Source organism: Gobio gobio (assembly GCF_949357685.1).
Source record: "Gobio gobio genome assembly, chromosome: 1".
Classification (NCBI taxonomy): Eukaryota; Metazoa; Chordata; class Actinopteri; order Cypriniformes; family Gobionidae; genus Gobio; species Gobio gobio.
The window spans coordinates 40,841,660-40,857,442 of NC_137097.1; the positions used below are offsets into that span (position 1 = coordinate 40,841,660).

The 15,783-nt window shown below is 40.3% G+C and overlaps 2 protein-coding genes across 4 annotated transcripts in view; one reads left to right on the forward strand and one right to left on the reverse strand.

The window, feature by feature from the left end:
• Nucleotides 1-1,847: 1,847 nt before the first annotated feature.
• On the reverse strand, nucleotides 1,848-7,883 carry mchr1b (melanin-concentrating hormone receptor 1b; the record flags this gene model as incomplete). Its single annotated transcript, XM_079831895.1, is given in 4 exon segments — nucleotides 1,848-2,863; nucleotides 7,322-7,391; nucleotides 7,828-7,856; nucleotides 7,859-7,883. Coding segments are annotated over 4 exon segments (1,134 nt in total). The 5' UTR covers nucleotides 7,878-7,883.
• Nucleotides 7,884-11,089: 3,206 nt separating this feature from the next.
• The window catches only part of grb2b (growth factor receptor-bound protein 2b), a 56,856-nt gene continuing 52,162 nt past the window's right edge, over nucleotides 11,090-15,783 (forward strand). The window contains exons 1-3 of one of the 3 annotated variants that reach the window (XM_079822026.1): nucleotides 11,090-11,255; nucleotides 12,372-12,459; nucleotides 12,545-12,695. In XM_079822026.1, coding sequence (XP_079678152.1) covers nucleotides 12,618-12,695 — 78 coding nt within the window. In that variant the 5' untranslated portion in view covers nucleotides 11,090-11,255; nucleotides 12,372-12,459; nucleotides 12,545-12,617. Of the gene's footprint in view, nucleotides 11,256-12,290; nucleotides 12,464-12,544; nucleotides 12,696-15,783 lie in introns of those variants that run through there. The other 2 variants (XM_079822025.1, XM_079822024.1) reach the window with 2 other exon arrangements.

The window sequence follows — 15,783 nt, forward strand, 5'->3', positions numbered from 1 at the left end:
TTTTTTTGGATTTTGGCAATGAATGGGAAAATGTAAAAAATGCTTTTTTTCACTTTGTTTGTAAAAAAAACCCAACTAAATTCAGTATAAATCTGAAAATGTCTACATTTATATCAAGATCTGGTCCTAGAGCATAAACACAAAGTGGAACGAACTTTCTGTCTCATACACACACGCACACACACACACAAACACACACATGTGTGTGACTGCAACAGAGAGCATTTTTATAGAAACTGGCAAATAAAATCAACAAAACTGGCATAAATCTGAAAAAATTCCATATACATAAATGAAGGACAAATACTAGAGCACAAATGCATCATGGAACGATCATGAGAAAGAGATGGAAAAGGGCAAATAAAAGAAAGATGAAAGGCAGCTTAACTTTTGCATAACTTCCCTATGGACCTCTATTGGATAATGTGGTCATTGCACTCTCTTTCTCTTTAACTATAATTCCTAAAGTTTTTCCACAAACCTACAGATGGCGGTATTCTATCCTTAACACATAGAGCAATGTCCAAAAACTATTTATATTTATTTAAGATCATCATTCAAGTGATTTTTTCATAAAAAAATCATTTTTAATGAGCCAATTTATGACATAGTTAAGTATTTGTGCAGTAAAAAACTACCAAATACCCACAAAAACACAGCATAAATGTATAGTTGAGAAGTAAATAAAAAAAATGATATATAGTTTTCCATGTAAAAAAATTATATTTCCTTATGCAATCGCTCTGTAAAAGTTTGGGGTCTATCTGACCCCAAGGGACTCAAACGTAAACCCTACTTGAGGGGCGATTAAGGGTTAAATCCAGAGAAATAAGCAATTTTCGCCTATCAATGACATCACACCCGCGTTAACCCCGATTTCCGATTTTATTTGGTTGAAACCATGGAAACACCAAAGACGCTTTATTATGTGTTTTATTAGACAGGTGAGCAACTGATTGGATACATTCATTGAAAACTAAACATTGTTTTACCGTTAACATTTACCGTGAGTACCATGTTTTACCATTCCTAATATCAATCTAGCTAAGTGTCTCATAGGATCCGCCGAGCGAATGCACAGAAAAGCAATATAACATAACTTTCAACACACTTACCCCACATACGCATGAGCGGAAGAAGCGGAAATGGTCGTCTGTGACATAATAAAAGCTCCACTGCTCTTGAGCCGTGTGGCTGGCTTGTCTCTCATTAGCAATCGCTCCAGTGGCCTTGTTCCACTCCAACGGTTTTCAGCCCCAACCTGCTTCATACTAACGTTAATAAATCTTTAATACATCAGCTCATCCAATATCATTTCTGCTCGAAACCCATCTGATTCTTTTCTGCCGGCTGTAGAGGTGAAGACAACAACTCCAATGATTCTGTGAAATCAAGCCGTCATCAAGCTAAGCCTTTGTTTTGAATAAGCGACCTCTAGCAGTAAAAATTACATATTGTGCCTTAAAATAGTTTTTTTTTTTTTTTTTTATCAGAGGTTGTTGTGTATTTTTTTTCAAACCCTAAATACCAACCCTAAACTTCCCAAAGCCCTATTTTACAGAAAACAAAAGGCTGTAAATGCAACTGCAAGGTAGTAAATCACTGTGATGTAAAAGTGTTGCTATAATTGGGTTGTGTGTATATTTTATCTCTAACACTAACCTGCACAGAAATATGACAAGGAAAATGTGCAATCACAGATACATTTAAACCCACAAGCTCTGTTAATGAGCAATTCTGCAAAAAGCTTCGTAGACTTCTTTGCAGCTGCATGCTCATTATAGACACAAACATGTGTTCATCATGCCTCAGTGCATTTCTCAGAGATTCCTGGTGTGATAATTGTTTCAGTGTACAGCCACGGTAACCGGCAACAGCTCGCGTGAGGACTGGGACTGTTGCACTCCGTCAGGGACCAAACGTAGACTGACGCTTCCGTCTGTCGTTCCCGGATCAGCCCGGAAGTGTTTGTGCACTGGTCGGATGGCTACGATGAATTGTCTTTTGAAGGTCTCACTTAGCATGATGTAGAGAAGTGGGTTAATGCAACTGTTGGCGTAGCCCATGCTAATGGCGATGTTATAGGCGTAGAGGAAGGCGTAACTGGGCCGTTGCACGCTCAGATGTGCCAGTTGCAAGATGTAATGAGGTGCCCAACAAATAAAAAACGCCAGGCATATGGCGACGGCCATCCGAGTGACCTTCCTGGTGCGCATGCGGAGGCTGTGCTGGGGAAGTGGGGCGACCGTGGCCGCCATGTTCTGGAGGATCTTGAAAAACACCACGCAAATGATTACTAATGGCAAAGCGAATGCCAGAACGAACTGGTAGAGAGTAAACCAGTAGGTGTCTGTAGATGGATTGGGGAGGAGCAGAGCGCATCCCATTGAACCGTCCCGCAGGGGCATGAGGCCGGCGTACATCCACACTGGTGTGATGGACAGCAGTGAGAGGATCCACACCAGGCCGACGACTGCCACGGCCACGCGTGGAGTGCGAATGTGGTTGAAGCGGATGGGATGAACTGTCGCCAAGTATCGATCCAACGTCATGACTGTTAAAATGTAGGTGCTCACGATCTGGCTGTTGGAGTCCAGCGCTGTGATAACAGTGCACATGGTGCCGCCGAAACACCAGGAACCGTTGCCCACTAGCTGGTGGATGAGGAACGGCATGCCTAGGAGAAACAGAAGATCTGCGATGGATAGACTGAAGATGAAGATGTCAGGCACCGTCTGCTGTGCCCTGAACTTTGTCTTTTTGACGATGGTGTAGATGACGATACAGTTGCCTATAATGCCGACGAAGCAGATGACGCCATAAACACTAGGCATGAGAACATTGTGGTACTGATCATCAGTGTCTGCAGGAAACAAGAGAGAAATTGTAGTGTTTGTAGTTTTAAGGATCAACGTACATTTAAAATATATGCTTTAATTTTATTTATTTTAATTTTTAGTTTCAAAAGTTAATCAAGTACAACAGGGCTAAAGGCGCTTTTCCTCTACTTCAAAAACTTGCCTCACCACTTTCCTAAACATCTGCTTTTCAAGATGCACATGGAAATTTGTCTGATCCTTGACCTGCTAATTTGATCTAAAAGTTTTGTTCAAGGTAATTAAAGCAACAGTTTTTTAATTAAGGGAGGATATGTAAAAGTATGGTATCTGGGGTCAAAGGTGCCCCTGCTATTGGGGCAACAGGCACAATAATTAACATGATAATAAATAGCCGGCTGATTTTCTGGTTAGATTCCGATGGTAAATATCATATATTAAGTTGGGTGTCCACCTTAGAGATAATCACCATATTTATAATGTAACCATCATATTTAAAAAAATATATGATATTAATCATATCATATAATAAAATATAATTTATTGTTACTACTGCAAATTAGGGTTGATCTGAATACCATTTTTTGAGCTTTGAAACTTCGGTAATAATCAACACCGAATATTTGAGGCTTCGGTGGGAGGGGGCTGAAAATATTCTTCTCTCTAATAAAGGCAGGAATCTCGATAAGTGGCACGCCTCACACGGGCAGGGCTTATACCGAGAATGGACACTGCACTAGTGATACAAAACACACCTGTCTGTTACGTCCCAGTAACACGCTCCTATATTTCGCAGTAGTAGATTCATTTTGATTGATAATAACGGGTAATAGGCTTGCAGTGATAGTCGGTGATAGTAAAAATAATTTAGTTCAGTTAGAGAACAGATGAACTACAATTAAAAACTGAATGTGCTGCGTGAGCCAGACAAGAGTCTCAGCACAGTCCCAAGAGGGTAGTCTTCTCGCTCCCCTCAGGAACCTGACGATCAGGTCGTGCTTTCCTAGAGACTTACCATCAACTGCATCGTGATGTGCGGTGATCACGGCAACATACACTTTGAGGGTGGAGGGAGACAGCCTACTCTCAAGCCCATCTTTGTGGGTCTTCCCGGCGAGAAGAGCACCACTTGATGAACAGGTTCCACTTAAACACATAGAGGGAGCTCTACCTGAAGTGATGGTGTCTACCACTGCTTGGGGTAGATTACCTAAGTCCTCCGCGTCCCGGCCAAAGACCAGACATGGAGATTCCAGAGGTCTGGACGCAGTGGGCGAGTTGTGACATGTGACGGGAGCGTAGACCACCTTGGCGGTTGATGTACGCAGTGGCTGCAGTGCTGTCCGTATGGACCAGTCTGTGCTTGCCTCAAAATGGCCCTTTAAGGCAGCTCAGCACAAGATGTACTGCTAAGAACCCTAGGCAGTTGATGTGCCAATGTAGTTGGGGACCTGTCCAAATGCCCGATACTGCATTCCCGTTGTATGTGCCCCCCCCCCCCCCAATGTTTCAGTGGGGCCGCTGTCCTGTGTTTGAATGAATTCAAGCAGTTCATCGCCGACTGAACATGTTCCTCTGTGAGGCGTGCTGTTAGGTTGACCGAGTCCAATTCCATACCGAGAAAAGAGATCCTCTGCACAGGAGAGAGTTTGCTCTTTTCCCAGTTGATCTGAACTGGCTGAGGTGACTGAGCACCATGTCCCTGTGCTCGCACAACTGCTCTCTCGACTGGGCCAGTATCAGCCAGTCACCGAGGTAGTTGAGAATGCGAACGCCATGATCCTTCATGGGAACAAAAGCTGCCTCCACGACCTTCATGAAGACGCAAGGCGACAGGGACAGCACGAAGGGTAGGACTTTGTACTGATATGTCCCTTGAATGCAAAGCGCAGGAGTGGTCTGTGTCGAGGGAGAATCGAGAAAGTATGTGTCCTTCAGGTCGATCGCTGCAAACCAATCTTGGGGACGGATGCACCCGAAGATGCGTTTCTGTGTCAACATCTTGAACGGCAGCCTGTGCAGAGAACGATTCAAGACTTGCAGGTCCAAGATTGGTCGTAACACACTGTCTTTCTTGGGTACAATGAAGTACAGGCTGTAAAACCAAGTCTTAATATCGGCTGAAGGGACCGGCTCTATCACGTCCTTCGCCAGTAGGATCTCCGCCCATAACACACGAGTACCCTCGTTCAGCACGGAGGTGAACTGAATGCCCCTGAACTTGGGGTGGCGCCGAGCGAACTGAATCACATAGTCTGATGGTGCAGATGAGCCAGTGGGACGGGCTGGGGAGCGCTAGCCATCTTTGGGTGGCCCATCTCAGGGACGCTTGTACTTCCGCTTGCCACCTGGCTTTGCAGCGGCCTGGACGGGCTGGGCAGCCCACCTACGACCGGATCCACGCTGTGGCCTGGGTGAAGGCTGCTGCTGAGGCTTAGCGGGAGCGGAGGCCATTGCAGGGGGACGCCCTCAGCGATGAGTGGGCGGAGGATCCAACATGAATCATCCACAAAATCTGTCTCAGCGTACTAAATGCCCAGACACATGAGACAACAATTGTGACCGTCAGACGGCGCCAGGGAACGACCACATTCAGAAACGCATGGTTGGAATGCCATCTTTAAAAAGACGCAGTGTCACAGTTGCTCTTTTAGGGAAAAACTCTTTTTTAGTGCTGAAGCACACAGGGAAATGGCCGCGGCACACAGCAGGGAATAGTGCCGCCTGCAGTGGGAACGCCCACAAACCAAACCGTCAGCTGTATAATTAGCACTCGTTGAAGACGTCTACTCTCTTTCTCTCTCTATGCTGTGAAAACAGCAGTTGTTGAGTTGGTGAGCTTGCGACCACCGCTGAACGTGTCGTCATACCAACACCTGGTACAAAGAAGCTCCTTCTGAAGAGCTGACTTTCGTAGTCGACACACTCTCAGGAGATTGCAGCAGGAACAAACAATCCTCTCAGCTCTGAAGAGAAAGACAAAGGTGCGTTGCATCTGCTTCCGTATTTATACCCGCTCTGCGGGTCGGAACGCAAGATGCAAATCTCGCACACCAATGTGCATTGACTCGTTTAGTTTACACTCAAGCAGCTCACATGCGTTTCCCCAATACATTTGTGACAATGACGAAACGTTGAATGTGACAGACTGAAAGGGAACATATTATTTTAGCTAAAGTTTTTGTATAAATTCTTTTGTGCCTTTTGCCCCATGCTGGTTTTACCACCTCATACATTTATAAGATTTTTAAACAAAATAAACCACTTTTATAACATCTGTTGCTCCATAAATGTTCAATACAAATATTCTGCAATCATTCTGCAATCATACACAGGGAGTAGTGAAAGCAAATTTTTTCTTACGGAGTGCCTTTAGCCCCGTTGTACCCTATACATTACCTTTTATTCAGCAATGCATTAAATTGATAAAAAATGACAGTAGAAATTTACAATGTTACAAAAGATTTTTTTTTTTTTTTTTACTTTGTATTCCTCAAAGAATCCCAATGAGCTTGACAAGATAACGAGTTAACAAGGGACACCTGGGAAAGACAAACAAGGGGGGGGAAACTACAAAGGACTACAAAATGGCACCCAAGACCGGAAATTATACAAAAGTCCAAGAACAAACACAGAGAACATATGATAGAATCCACAAAAATATTAAGCAGCACAACTGTTTTCAACATTGATAATAGTAAATGTTTCTTGAGCAGCAAATCATCATATTAGAATGATTTCTGAAGGATCATGGGACACTGAAGACTGGAGTAATGATGCTGAAAATTCAGCTTTGATCACAGGAATAAATTCAATTTACAATTTATTCAAATAGACAGTTGTAATAATATTTCACAATATTAAATTTTTTTTACTATATTTTTGATTAAAAAATGCAGTCTTGGTGAGCATAAGAGACTTGTTTCAAAAACAAAAAATACTACCAACCCCAAACTTTTGAACAATATATTGTATAACAATTTTTTACTTTTGACCATTAAATTATGGATTCATGCATGTCCCTTTAACATAACTGTGTTATTTTCGCATGCCATATGTGCTGTAGCATTCTATAGTCTCTTTATTTTTAAATAATAAACTAAATTCTACAATATTTAATGCCTGTGTATTCATTCAAGTTACAAGTATAGCCATATAATAAGCTGGATATTACAGTCAGCCAGTCATAATCTGACAATAAACATCTCTGGGTTTGTTCTGTGATAATGACTGGACATTATCTGTGCCATAAAGCCTGTGAGTTATGAGCTATAAAAACAAGCAGAGACCCACAATTTCATCTAATTAACAAAACATTACACTTCAAAAAATAAGAGACCTATACTTTACCCTAAAAATTACTTTTGATGGTCTAACCTAATGTAGTCGAACAAATAACATGTTTGACTTGAATAAACCATTTTCATTTGCCACATGACGCACATTCAGGTTGCTCGAAAAAAACATTATAATAGTGTAGTTACCTGCATTTAAATGTTGAGATGAATTAAACTCATCACTGGAATTGAGGGTCACGTTGAAATCCATCACACACTTAATCATAAAATATAAAAGCACAGATGTTATTAACAACAGGCTGCCGCAGGAGATATGATTGTTTCAAAACATATTGTAAGTGACATGAGAATTAATGCTAAACTTACTGTCAAGTAAATTAATTATTAGTGGTCTTTGACACTGTAGAATATGACTGAAGCTAATTCAAGACAGTCTTACACACTTTAACTTATATTCAACTCTTATTGAGTTTTTTTGTAAACAGTCAAATCTGCACATTTATCTTATGAGATGGTCCATTTATTAATTTATAGGCAACCAACAGCACAAAAAAAAACAGCATGGTGCTATCATAGTAAATATTATGAAATGTTTTATTGATATGGTGCCTGCCTACAAACACTTTTTGGTACTTTTTCTAAGAGTAAAACAATCACGCATCGAATGCCATCTCTATTTTGCATGAACCTACCTTTATCCGAGTCTCTCCAGTGGTTTGCCTTTAATTTCTCTGAAACGCATGCCACTAGTTGACAGCTCCTCGAACGCGCGCTACACGAACCATTTCTGATGCTCCTACATCGCCAATATGTCTCCAGTTCACTAGCGCACACTTCACTGCTTCATTGTGCGATGAAAATGCGCCTCATGTGATGTTAAGCTCTCGTTCATTCATGATTCACAGGACGAATGAGCCTTGCTGGGTGAGCTCGATGTAGCTTCTGATTTGCTGCTTGATGCTGCTGACGTGACGAACATCATCCATCTGGGCACTTTCTGTACAGAAACGGCAAACAGCACTTAACTGGTTGCTATGCTGAACTACCATAACCACGTTTATTTACAGAGCAACTATCCATTTGGGGTGGCATTGCCACCGCATAATGTTTGCATGTCTCCACCTCGACTGCCTTTGTAATTAGTGAGCGGTTTAATCAGGCTGGGTTTGAAGTGTGTACGAAGTGAAAAGTGGACACGTGTTTGCGAATGCAGGATTAAACGTTGACTTGTTAATGAAACCTGGAGGGGATTGATCATCCTGAAGCGCGCTCATTTATGCAGATATATTCATAAAGAAACTGCAGCCGTAGACTATATTTATGTAGGTTAGCTATGTGATATTTCGATATCTAGCAAAAACACTAAAATATAGGCTAATAACACGTTTACCCAGCGATCAGGGAACGTTCTCATAACTTAAACTAACTTTTTAGAAAAGGTTCTCTTAAAGTTATGAACAAACGTTCTTAGTAACGTTAATATGATCTAGACTAGAGAGTTCTGTTCACAAACCTGGAGGGTTTAAAGACAACATTCAGAAATGACATTTCATAACTTAATATTATTAGCAAAATGTTCTTAGAACATATGAACACATGTAGGCCTAGGCTATACAAGAATATTCCAGTCAGAATGCCATGTAGCCTAAACGTCATGTAAATTCTTTAACTCGATGCCATACGCAGACATATTCCACACTGCCATAATTTTGGTCTTGTAGCTAAACATCTTATAGCCAATGTAGCTGAATGTGTGTGTGTGTGTTCATGTTTTTTCTATCCCGTCGGGGACTAAATGCACACAGAATTTGAAAATGTAAAAATGCATATTACAGTTTTGTGTGACGGGAAGTTTAACCCTGTTGCTCTTCGGTCATTTCTGACCGGAAAATTTTCTGTTTTGAAATGTTAAAAATCACAGCTTCATCGGAATGGTATGAAACTTGGTGCCTTTTCTTGCATTAGGTAGTACGGTGGCCTATGTAAACACACAAAAAATTGGGGTCATGATTCGAGCATGCTAATTGGTCGTAAAAAAAAAAAAAAAAGTAGCGTTCATTGTCAGTCATAATTACCAACCATAGGAAATTAATTGGACATCTGCAAAAACACAAAAATGCACAGAATTTGTGTGTGTACAATCTACAAATCGGCCACAATGCTGAAAAAAGTACACAGCAGAGGGGGGCAGTAGGCTATCAGTTGAATGTTGACTAAATTCAAGGATTAAAGAGAAAACAGTGTGTTCACTTTTATCTTTTTACATATTCATTTCCCACATATAATTGAATGAGGAAAGGGAAAAACAAAAGAAAACAGCATTTTGAATTAAAAAAATTACTCCCACTTGTGCTCTTTGGTCAAAAATGACCCCCAGGAATGAATGGGAAATCTGCAAAAAACACACAAATTCGCAGAATATCTTGTGTACAATTTACAAATCGGCCACAATGCTGAAAAAAGTACACATCAGTAAAGGGGTGACACGCTAAAACATCAAGAGTGTGATATTGACGTATCCACTCACTCACACACACACACACACACGCACGCACGCACGCACGCACGCACACACACACACACACACACACACGCACACTTATATACACACACACACACACACACACACACACACACACACACACACACACACACACACACACACACACACACACGCACACTTATATACACACACACACACACACACACACACACACACACACACACACACACACACACACACACACACCCCTATGAAAAACAGAACCTATGAACCACATTTGGAATTTTAAAAAAAAAACAGCTTCATCGGAATGAAATGACACTTGGTGATTTTTCCAGCATGTAAACACACAAAAAAATTGAGGGCATGATTCGGGCATTCTAAGTGTCGTAAAGAAAATACTCCCACTTGTGCTCTTCGGTCAAAAATGACACCATAGGAAATGAATGGGAAATCTGCAAAAACACAAATTCACAAAATATATATATATATTTCAAACAAAAAAATGTTTTATCTAAAACTTTATAATAAATAGTCTTTGAGATTTTTTAAATATATATTCAAATCCATCAAAAAAATTTTTTTTTAAATGTGTTCAAAACAGAACTAGGGAATTCTCCATAGAGACATCTAGTGATTACACCCATTGTTGCATGATTTCTTAAATAATTCCAAAAGAGGGCGCACATTTTTTGGGGGGCAAAAATAGACCATAATTATTGCATAAATATTAAAAAATACCATCAAATCATCTCAAAATACAAAATTAAAAAGAAAAGAATATTATTGAAGAAAAATAAATTGCCTAATAAATACCCCTAAACGAAGAGCACCAGAGGGTTAAGGGTACGATAGTGAACCAGAAATGTGTGTGTCGTGTGTGTGTGCGCATGCATGACAGTAATCCTGGATAGGCCTATTGTTAGACAGACTGTTGTGAAAAATAATGCAAAAAATGTGTGCATATAATAAAACCCTTTGGCAGTTCTTATGTATATCTCATTATGTGCTAAAGTGGGCTACGTTTCCAAACATATCCATTTGTTATTTTTAAACCCTCAATAATGTATATGATTTTAAAGTCAAGGCAAGCACCAGATAAACTGAATTGTGTAGAGGATATTGCTTGCTTTATAGAATGTATAGCTCATGCTCCACAACAGTGCTAGGGTAGTGTCAGGTGTAAACAACAGAATTTGCACATTAAATATAACACACTATTTGATCCTGAAAGTTCATCTGAATTCGTGAAGAGGATGCAGTTTCAAGTCATGTGGGAAAAAAAGAGAGTGTCAGTCACACTAGAATGTTTATTCCCTTTAGTATTAAATACTCTCGATATTTGGCCAGAAGATGGCGCTATGCTGCAGCCTGTCGAATATCACTGTAAAACTGCATGTGATGAAGCAACTCGTCCACTAGGGGCAGGCGGAAGGTGCACATGCCGTATCGAGGAGGAAACGGAAATAAACAGAAAAATACAGCAATTTTTCACCATTTCAAGTCGGGCGAGGTACAAGAGCTCAACCTCACTAACGATTAAAGACTAATTGGAGTGGATTGTAGGTTCATTAAAACGAAGAGAGCGAGTATTGGCCCTTACAGTTGTTTACAAGAGTGAGTATACGAAACTTCAGTTTTTCTCTGACTGCCAGCGTCAGTGTTTTTACGTTAACATGAGCAAAGGCCATAAGGCCTGTGTGCTTTACCATACATTATCCATATTCGCTATTATATATGGTAACGGAATCCTCGCTTTTATGCTTCCAGGGATGTTGACAAAAAGTTGACCAGAGAAACGCAGTCTCGTGTGTTGTTTTAAAGTTACTTCACGCGATTTGTAAACTAGACCCGTCGGAACTGTAACGTTACTGAAATTATTGATGTTTCTTCTATTAGTATTTAAACGACACATAGTTACATAGCAATACTTTAAAAACTTGGATATAATATCCAAGATGGTGAAAGTGAGTTGTATATTGTGTTACTGTATGTATAAAGGTAAACAATGTTGTCAATCATAACAGTTTACAATTCATATTTATTTTAATTAGATAAACATTGATTATATGATGTTAAACGTTTACAGATTAATACGGTTAAACAATAATACGCCATTGTCAAATGCTGCCTGGTGATTAGCAATACTATGCAAGATATTAATATGATTCAAATGTGCGATAGCAACATATATATGCTTTAGATACAACCCAAAGCGGTCCCATTTCCGGTGTCATTTATGCAATTTTCTCCTCTAGAAATCTGATATCGTTAATACACTACAACTTGTGTACACAGCTGTGTTTACGCGGTGACTTATGTCTGCGCAATCCTAGATATTTGCTCACAGGTTTAAACGAATATTATTCTGTGCACGTTCAATAGCGCCATGACGTTATCGAGCGTCGCGTTCTCCAACGCTGTGAAATTCTGAACGTTTATTGGTCGAACACTAGACGGAGCGCAGCCAATTGGGTGTTGACGTCCCCTCTAGGGATTTGATTGGCCGAGTCCGCTTTGACGCGCTAATCTGATTGGACGGTCAGCTGTGCTCGCGGCGCGTAATTGGCCGCTTGAGACGTCAACCAGACGGGTTTCCTTCCTCTTTATGGGGAGCGTTTGCTTTTTAATGCCAGTTGTATCTTGGGGCGCGGCCCATTGAACAATCTAGAACACTAGATCAACACTATCGAGCCCTATCAGATTTTCTGAAAGAGTGTATTTTGTTTACAGGGTTCTCTCCGTGATCTTTATGTGAGGATCGCGACGGGAGGAGAGACGTGGGGCTGAGGCTGAGAGAGAGAGAGAGAGAGAGAGAGAGGCAGGTGGACATCATTGTGTCTTCTTGGATCTGTGCTCACCATCGCTATTGAGATCTCATTGTCTGGTCCTCTGGTCCACAACAGGGATATAAACTGCACCAGGAGGCATTTCCCACTGCTTTGTACCTTACCACATAGGTGTCCGTCAGGCTGAATCATGGAGGCCATTGCCAAGTATGATTTTAAAGCAACAGCAGACGATGAGCTGAGTTTTAAACGTGGGGAAGTATTGAAGGTAAGTCATGATTATCTATTTAATGTGTATTATTGCTTCTCAATATATATCCACACGAGCATCTAGTTATGGCGGTTTTATCTCGAACAAGATGTCTAGAGGTGCATTATTGCCTCATAACTAATTAACTACTGAAATGACACTGACAGGTTATATTGGATCTGCATCAATTGGTTATTGCTTAGTTCTATTGTTTGATCTTCTGTTCACATGCCAGGAAGAATTTCCCATTTACATGAAGTAGAATAGATGATTATGCTATTGTAAAAAAGGAAGTGCTTTAAAAAGATCTTAAGTTGAGATGCGCCGATTATGATTTTTCATGGGCGATTTCTTTACAAGCAAATGGGCCAATTTTGATACATATTGTCATCTTTTTATTTAAGCAGCAGACAAGAAATAATGAAATGGTGCATGGAGAATTACAATATAGCATCAGCATTGAACTTTTTTTTTTTTAATAGAGCAAAGAACAGAATAGTCTGACTTTAGCTTTGTAAAATGACATAAAACATACATAAAACAAAAATAAAGTACATGAAACACTATGCATTCAATCAGATCAAAGCTCGTTTCCGCAACAGGATAAAAAGGTAATTGCGACTTTTTATCTCACAATTTCGAGGAAAAAAGTTCCAACTTCATCATGCCGTTTTGAGCTGCTCTTATTTGTGTGTCAATAGACCAACGCTTGTTGAAATGGAGTTTCAAATGTCAGATCAAATTTGTTCGTCTTCGCTGTAGTTCCTTCATGATTAACTTTTCCTTGCACTGTTCCTTTGCTGACGTTACAGCTTGCAATCTTAACGTCCTGTTCACAGACATCGTAATATTTGCAAACAGATGACATTTTGGGAAAGGATTCCAATGCAGTTTGCTTGAATTGGTGTACTTCCGGGACACAGACCGGCCAAAATTAAACAAACCAAAAATCCCCCCTGGCTGACGTTGCGATTGATGGTTGGTCGACCAGTGCGTCTCTTATCCTAAGATATTATATTTCAACATTTCCGCAACATCAATATGTGCACATGTTTATTTATATGTACTTATTTAGCAGATGCTTGTATCTTAAGTGACTTGGAAGAGTCAGGAATAATACAGGATTTTTTTTTATAAATGAGTTGATAGTGGTCAGCATTTGAAACTGAGGAGCTTAGTAGATATTTTGTAGGTAGGAATGAACAAATAAGAGCAAAAATGTATATCGGTGTTTAGTTCCTGTGCATCTCAAGGTCATTATTTCTTCACTTTTAATATCTGTTTGTGATATCACTGTAGGCTCATCCATCAAAACGGCAGCTTCTCATTGCGACTGTTTACGCAAGCACATCATTTCTCTTTCCTCTTCTGTCTGAGTGTTAATCTCAAGCGCAGCATCTGTTAATCCGGCCAGAACTCACAGCTGTATGTTGCTGTCCAGCTTATGTAAAGCCGCGATCTTTCGCTCTCTCTCTAAGGAGAGTTCAAGCCATCCCTCTTTGAGCTGGATTGCAACATATCAGCTGTGTGGAGGAAAGGGCTTGTGCTCAAGTGCTCGGAGATTTAAACGCAATCATTCTAATCCTTCAGGTTGAATTTGGGGGCATCATTCGTGCATCATGCATGCATAAGCCTGTCACAAACACGTCAACAGCATCATTCCTTTGATCTGATTACTACCCGAGACTATCATCAGGTCTTTTGTCTTTGTGATGGGATGGAAGGGTCACTAAATGAACCACGTCCTGGAGTGGTGAGGAAGAAAATTGGGAAGGATTATGGCATTGGCCTGTTCCTCTGTGAACTTTTTTTTTCTTTCTCGACTTCAGATTATATTGTTGGATAATGCATGCAGAACAACAGGGTAGTGATGAGAGAATTCAACGAGCGATCATGTATGTTTTATGTTGATTACATGCAGAGACCTGTCTTTTAGTGCCTTTTACGCCTTATACGCAAGTATGAGAACCATCTACGCAAGCAGGCATTCACCTAAAAATTAATATTGTATTTATGTACTCGCCCTCATGTCATTCCAAACCTGTATGACTTTTTTCTTCTTCTTCTGTGGAACACAAAAAAAATCATCCCATTCAGTGGAAGTCAATGGGGTCCAAAACAACATTGGACCCCATTGGCTTTGATTCTATGGACAAAAAAAAGAAGCATTTTTTGTTTTAATATCTTCATTTGTGGTTTACAAAAGATAGAAAGTCAGACAGATTTGAAATGGCATACGGGTGTGTAAATTATGAACTGTCCGTTTAATTTCACGTGCTGTTTTTTTTAAAATGCACCAGGAAGAGTATTTCAGCACACGTTAACATAAACTGTCTTCATTTTTGCTAATCATCAGTCAGTGACGCAGCGTTGTCTGTAAAAACAAAGTTTGCTCAATCTCATCAACAAACCGCAAGATATGTTTTCGTCCCTGTGCGTTAGAATGTTTTATTGGTGTGTTTATAGGCTAGTTCACGCTACCCCAACAACCATTGCAGTTTGGTGTAACATTGTGCACAAACATCAAGTTACTTTTTTTCCAGGAGTCTAGAGCACTGACTGGCTCCAAATCTACCCACTTTCCCACAATTCCTCCGTCTTTTCTGCAGTCTGATGGAAGAAAAAGGGGAGATCACCCATGTTCTCGTGTAGATGTTCAGCGCTGTGCGTCTTTATGGTTCTGTGGAGATGGTGGTCACTATGAACGCACTCTGTGCATTTGTGAGTGCTCTCTTGTCTCTTGCAACTGTGTTTTGATGAGGAAGTGATTCTTCAGAGTGTACAAAAAAAGACCATAAGTCAGCAAGGGTGCTAAAATATCCAGAAGAGAGAGAGGCCCTTCTTTATTGTAGGCTGTCAGCATTTTATTTTATACTAGATTTATGTTTTGAGATGAAAACATATGCAAATGAGATATGCAAAAGTCACCACCACAATGCAACGGGGTTCTTGGGGGTGTTCAAGGTGCTTTGCAGCTGCTAAGGTCTTCTGAGTGGGTTTTATATTAATTGCTATGTAGCATTAGTGCTGGGATTTCTGTTTGTTTAAAGGGATAGTTCACCCTGAAATGAAAATAAAGCCATCTTTTACTCACCCTGCTGTTGTT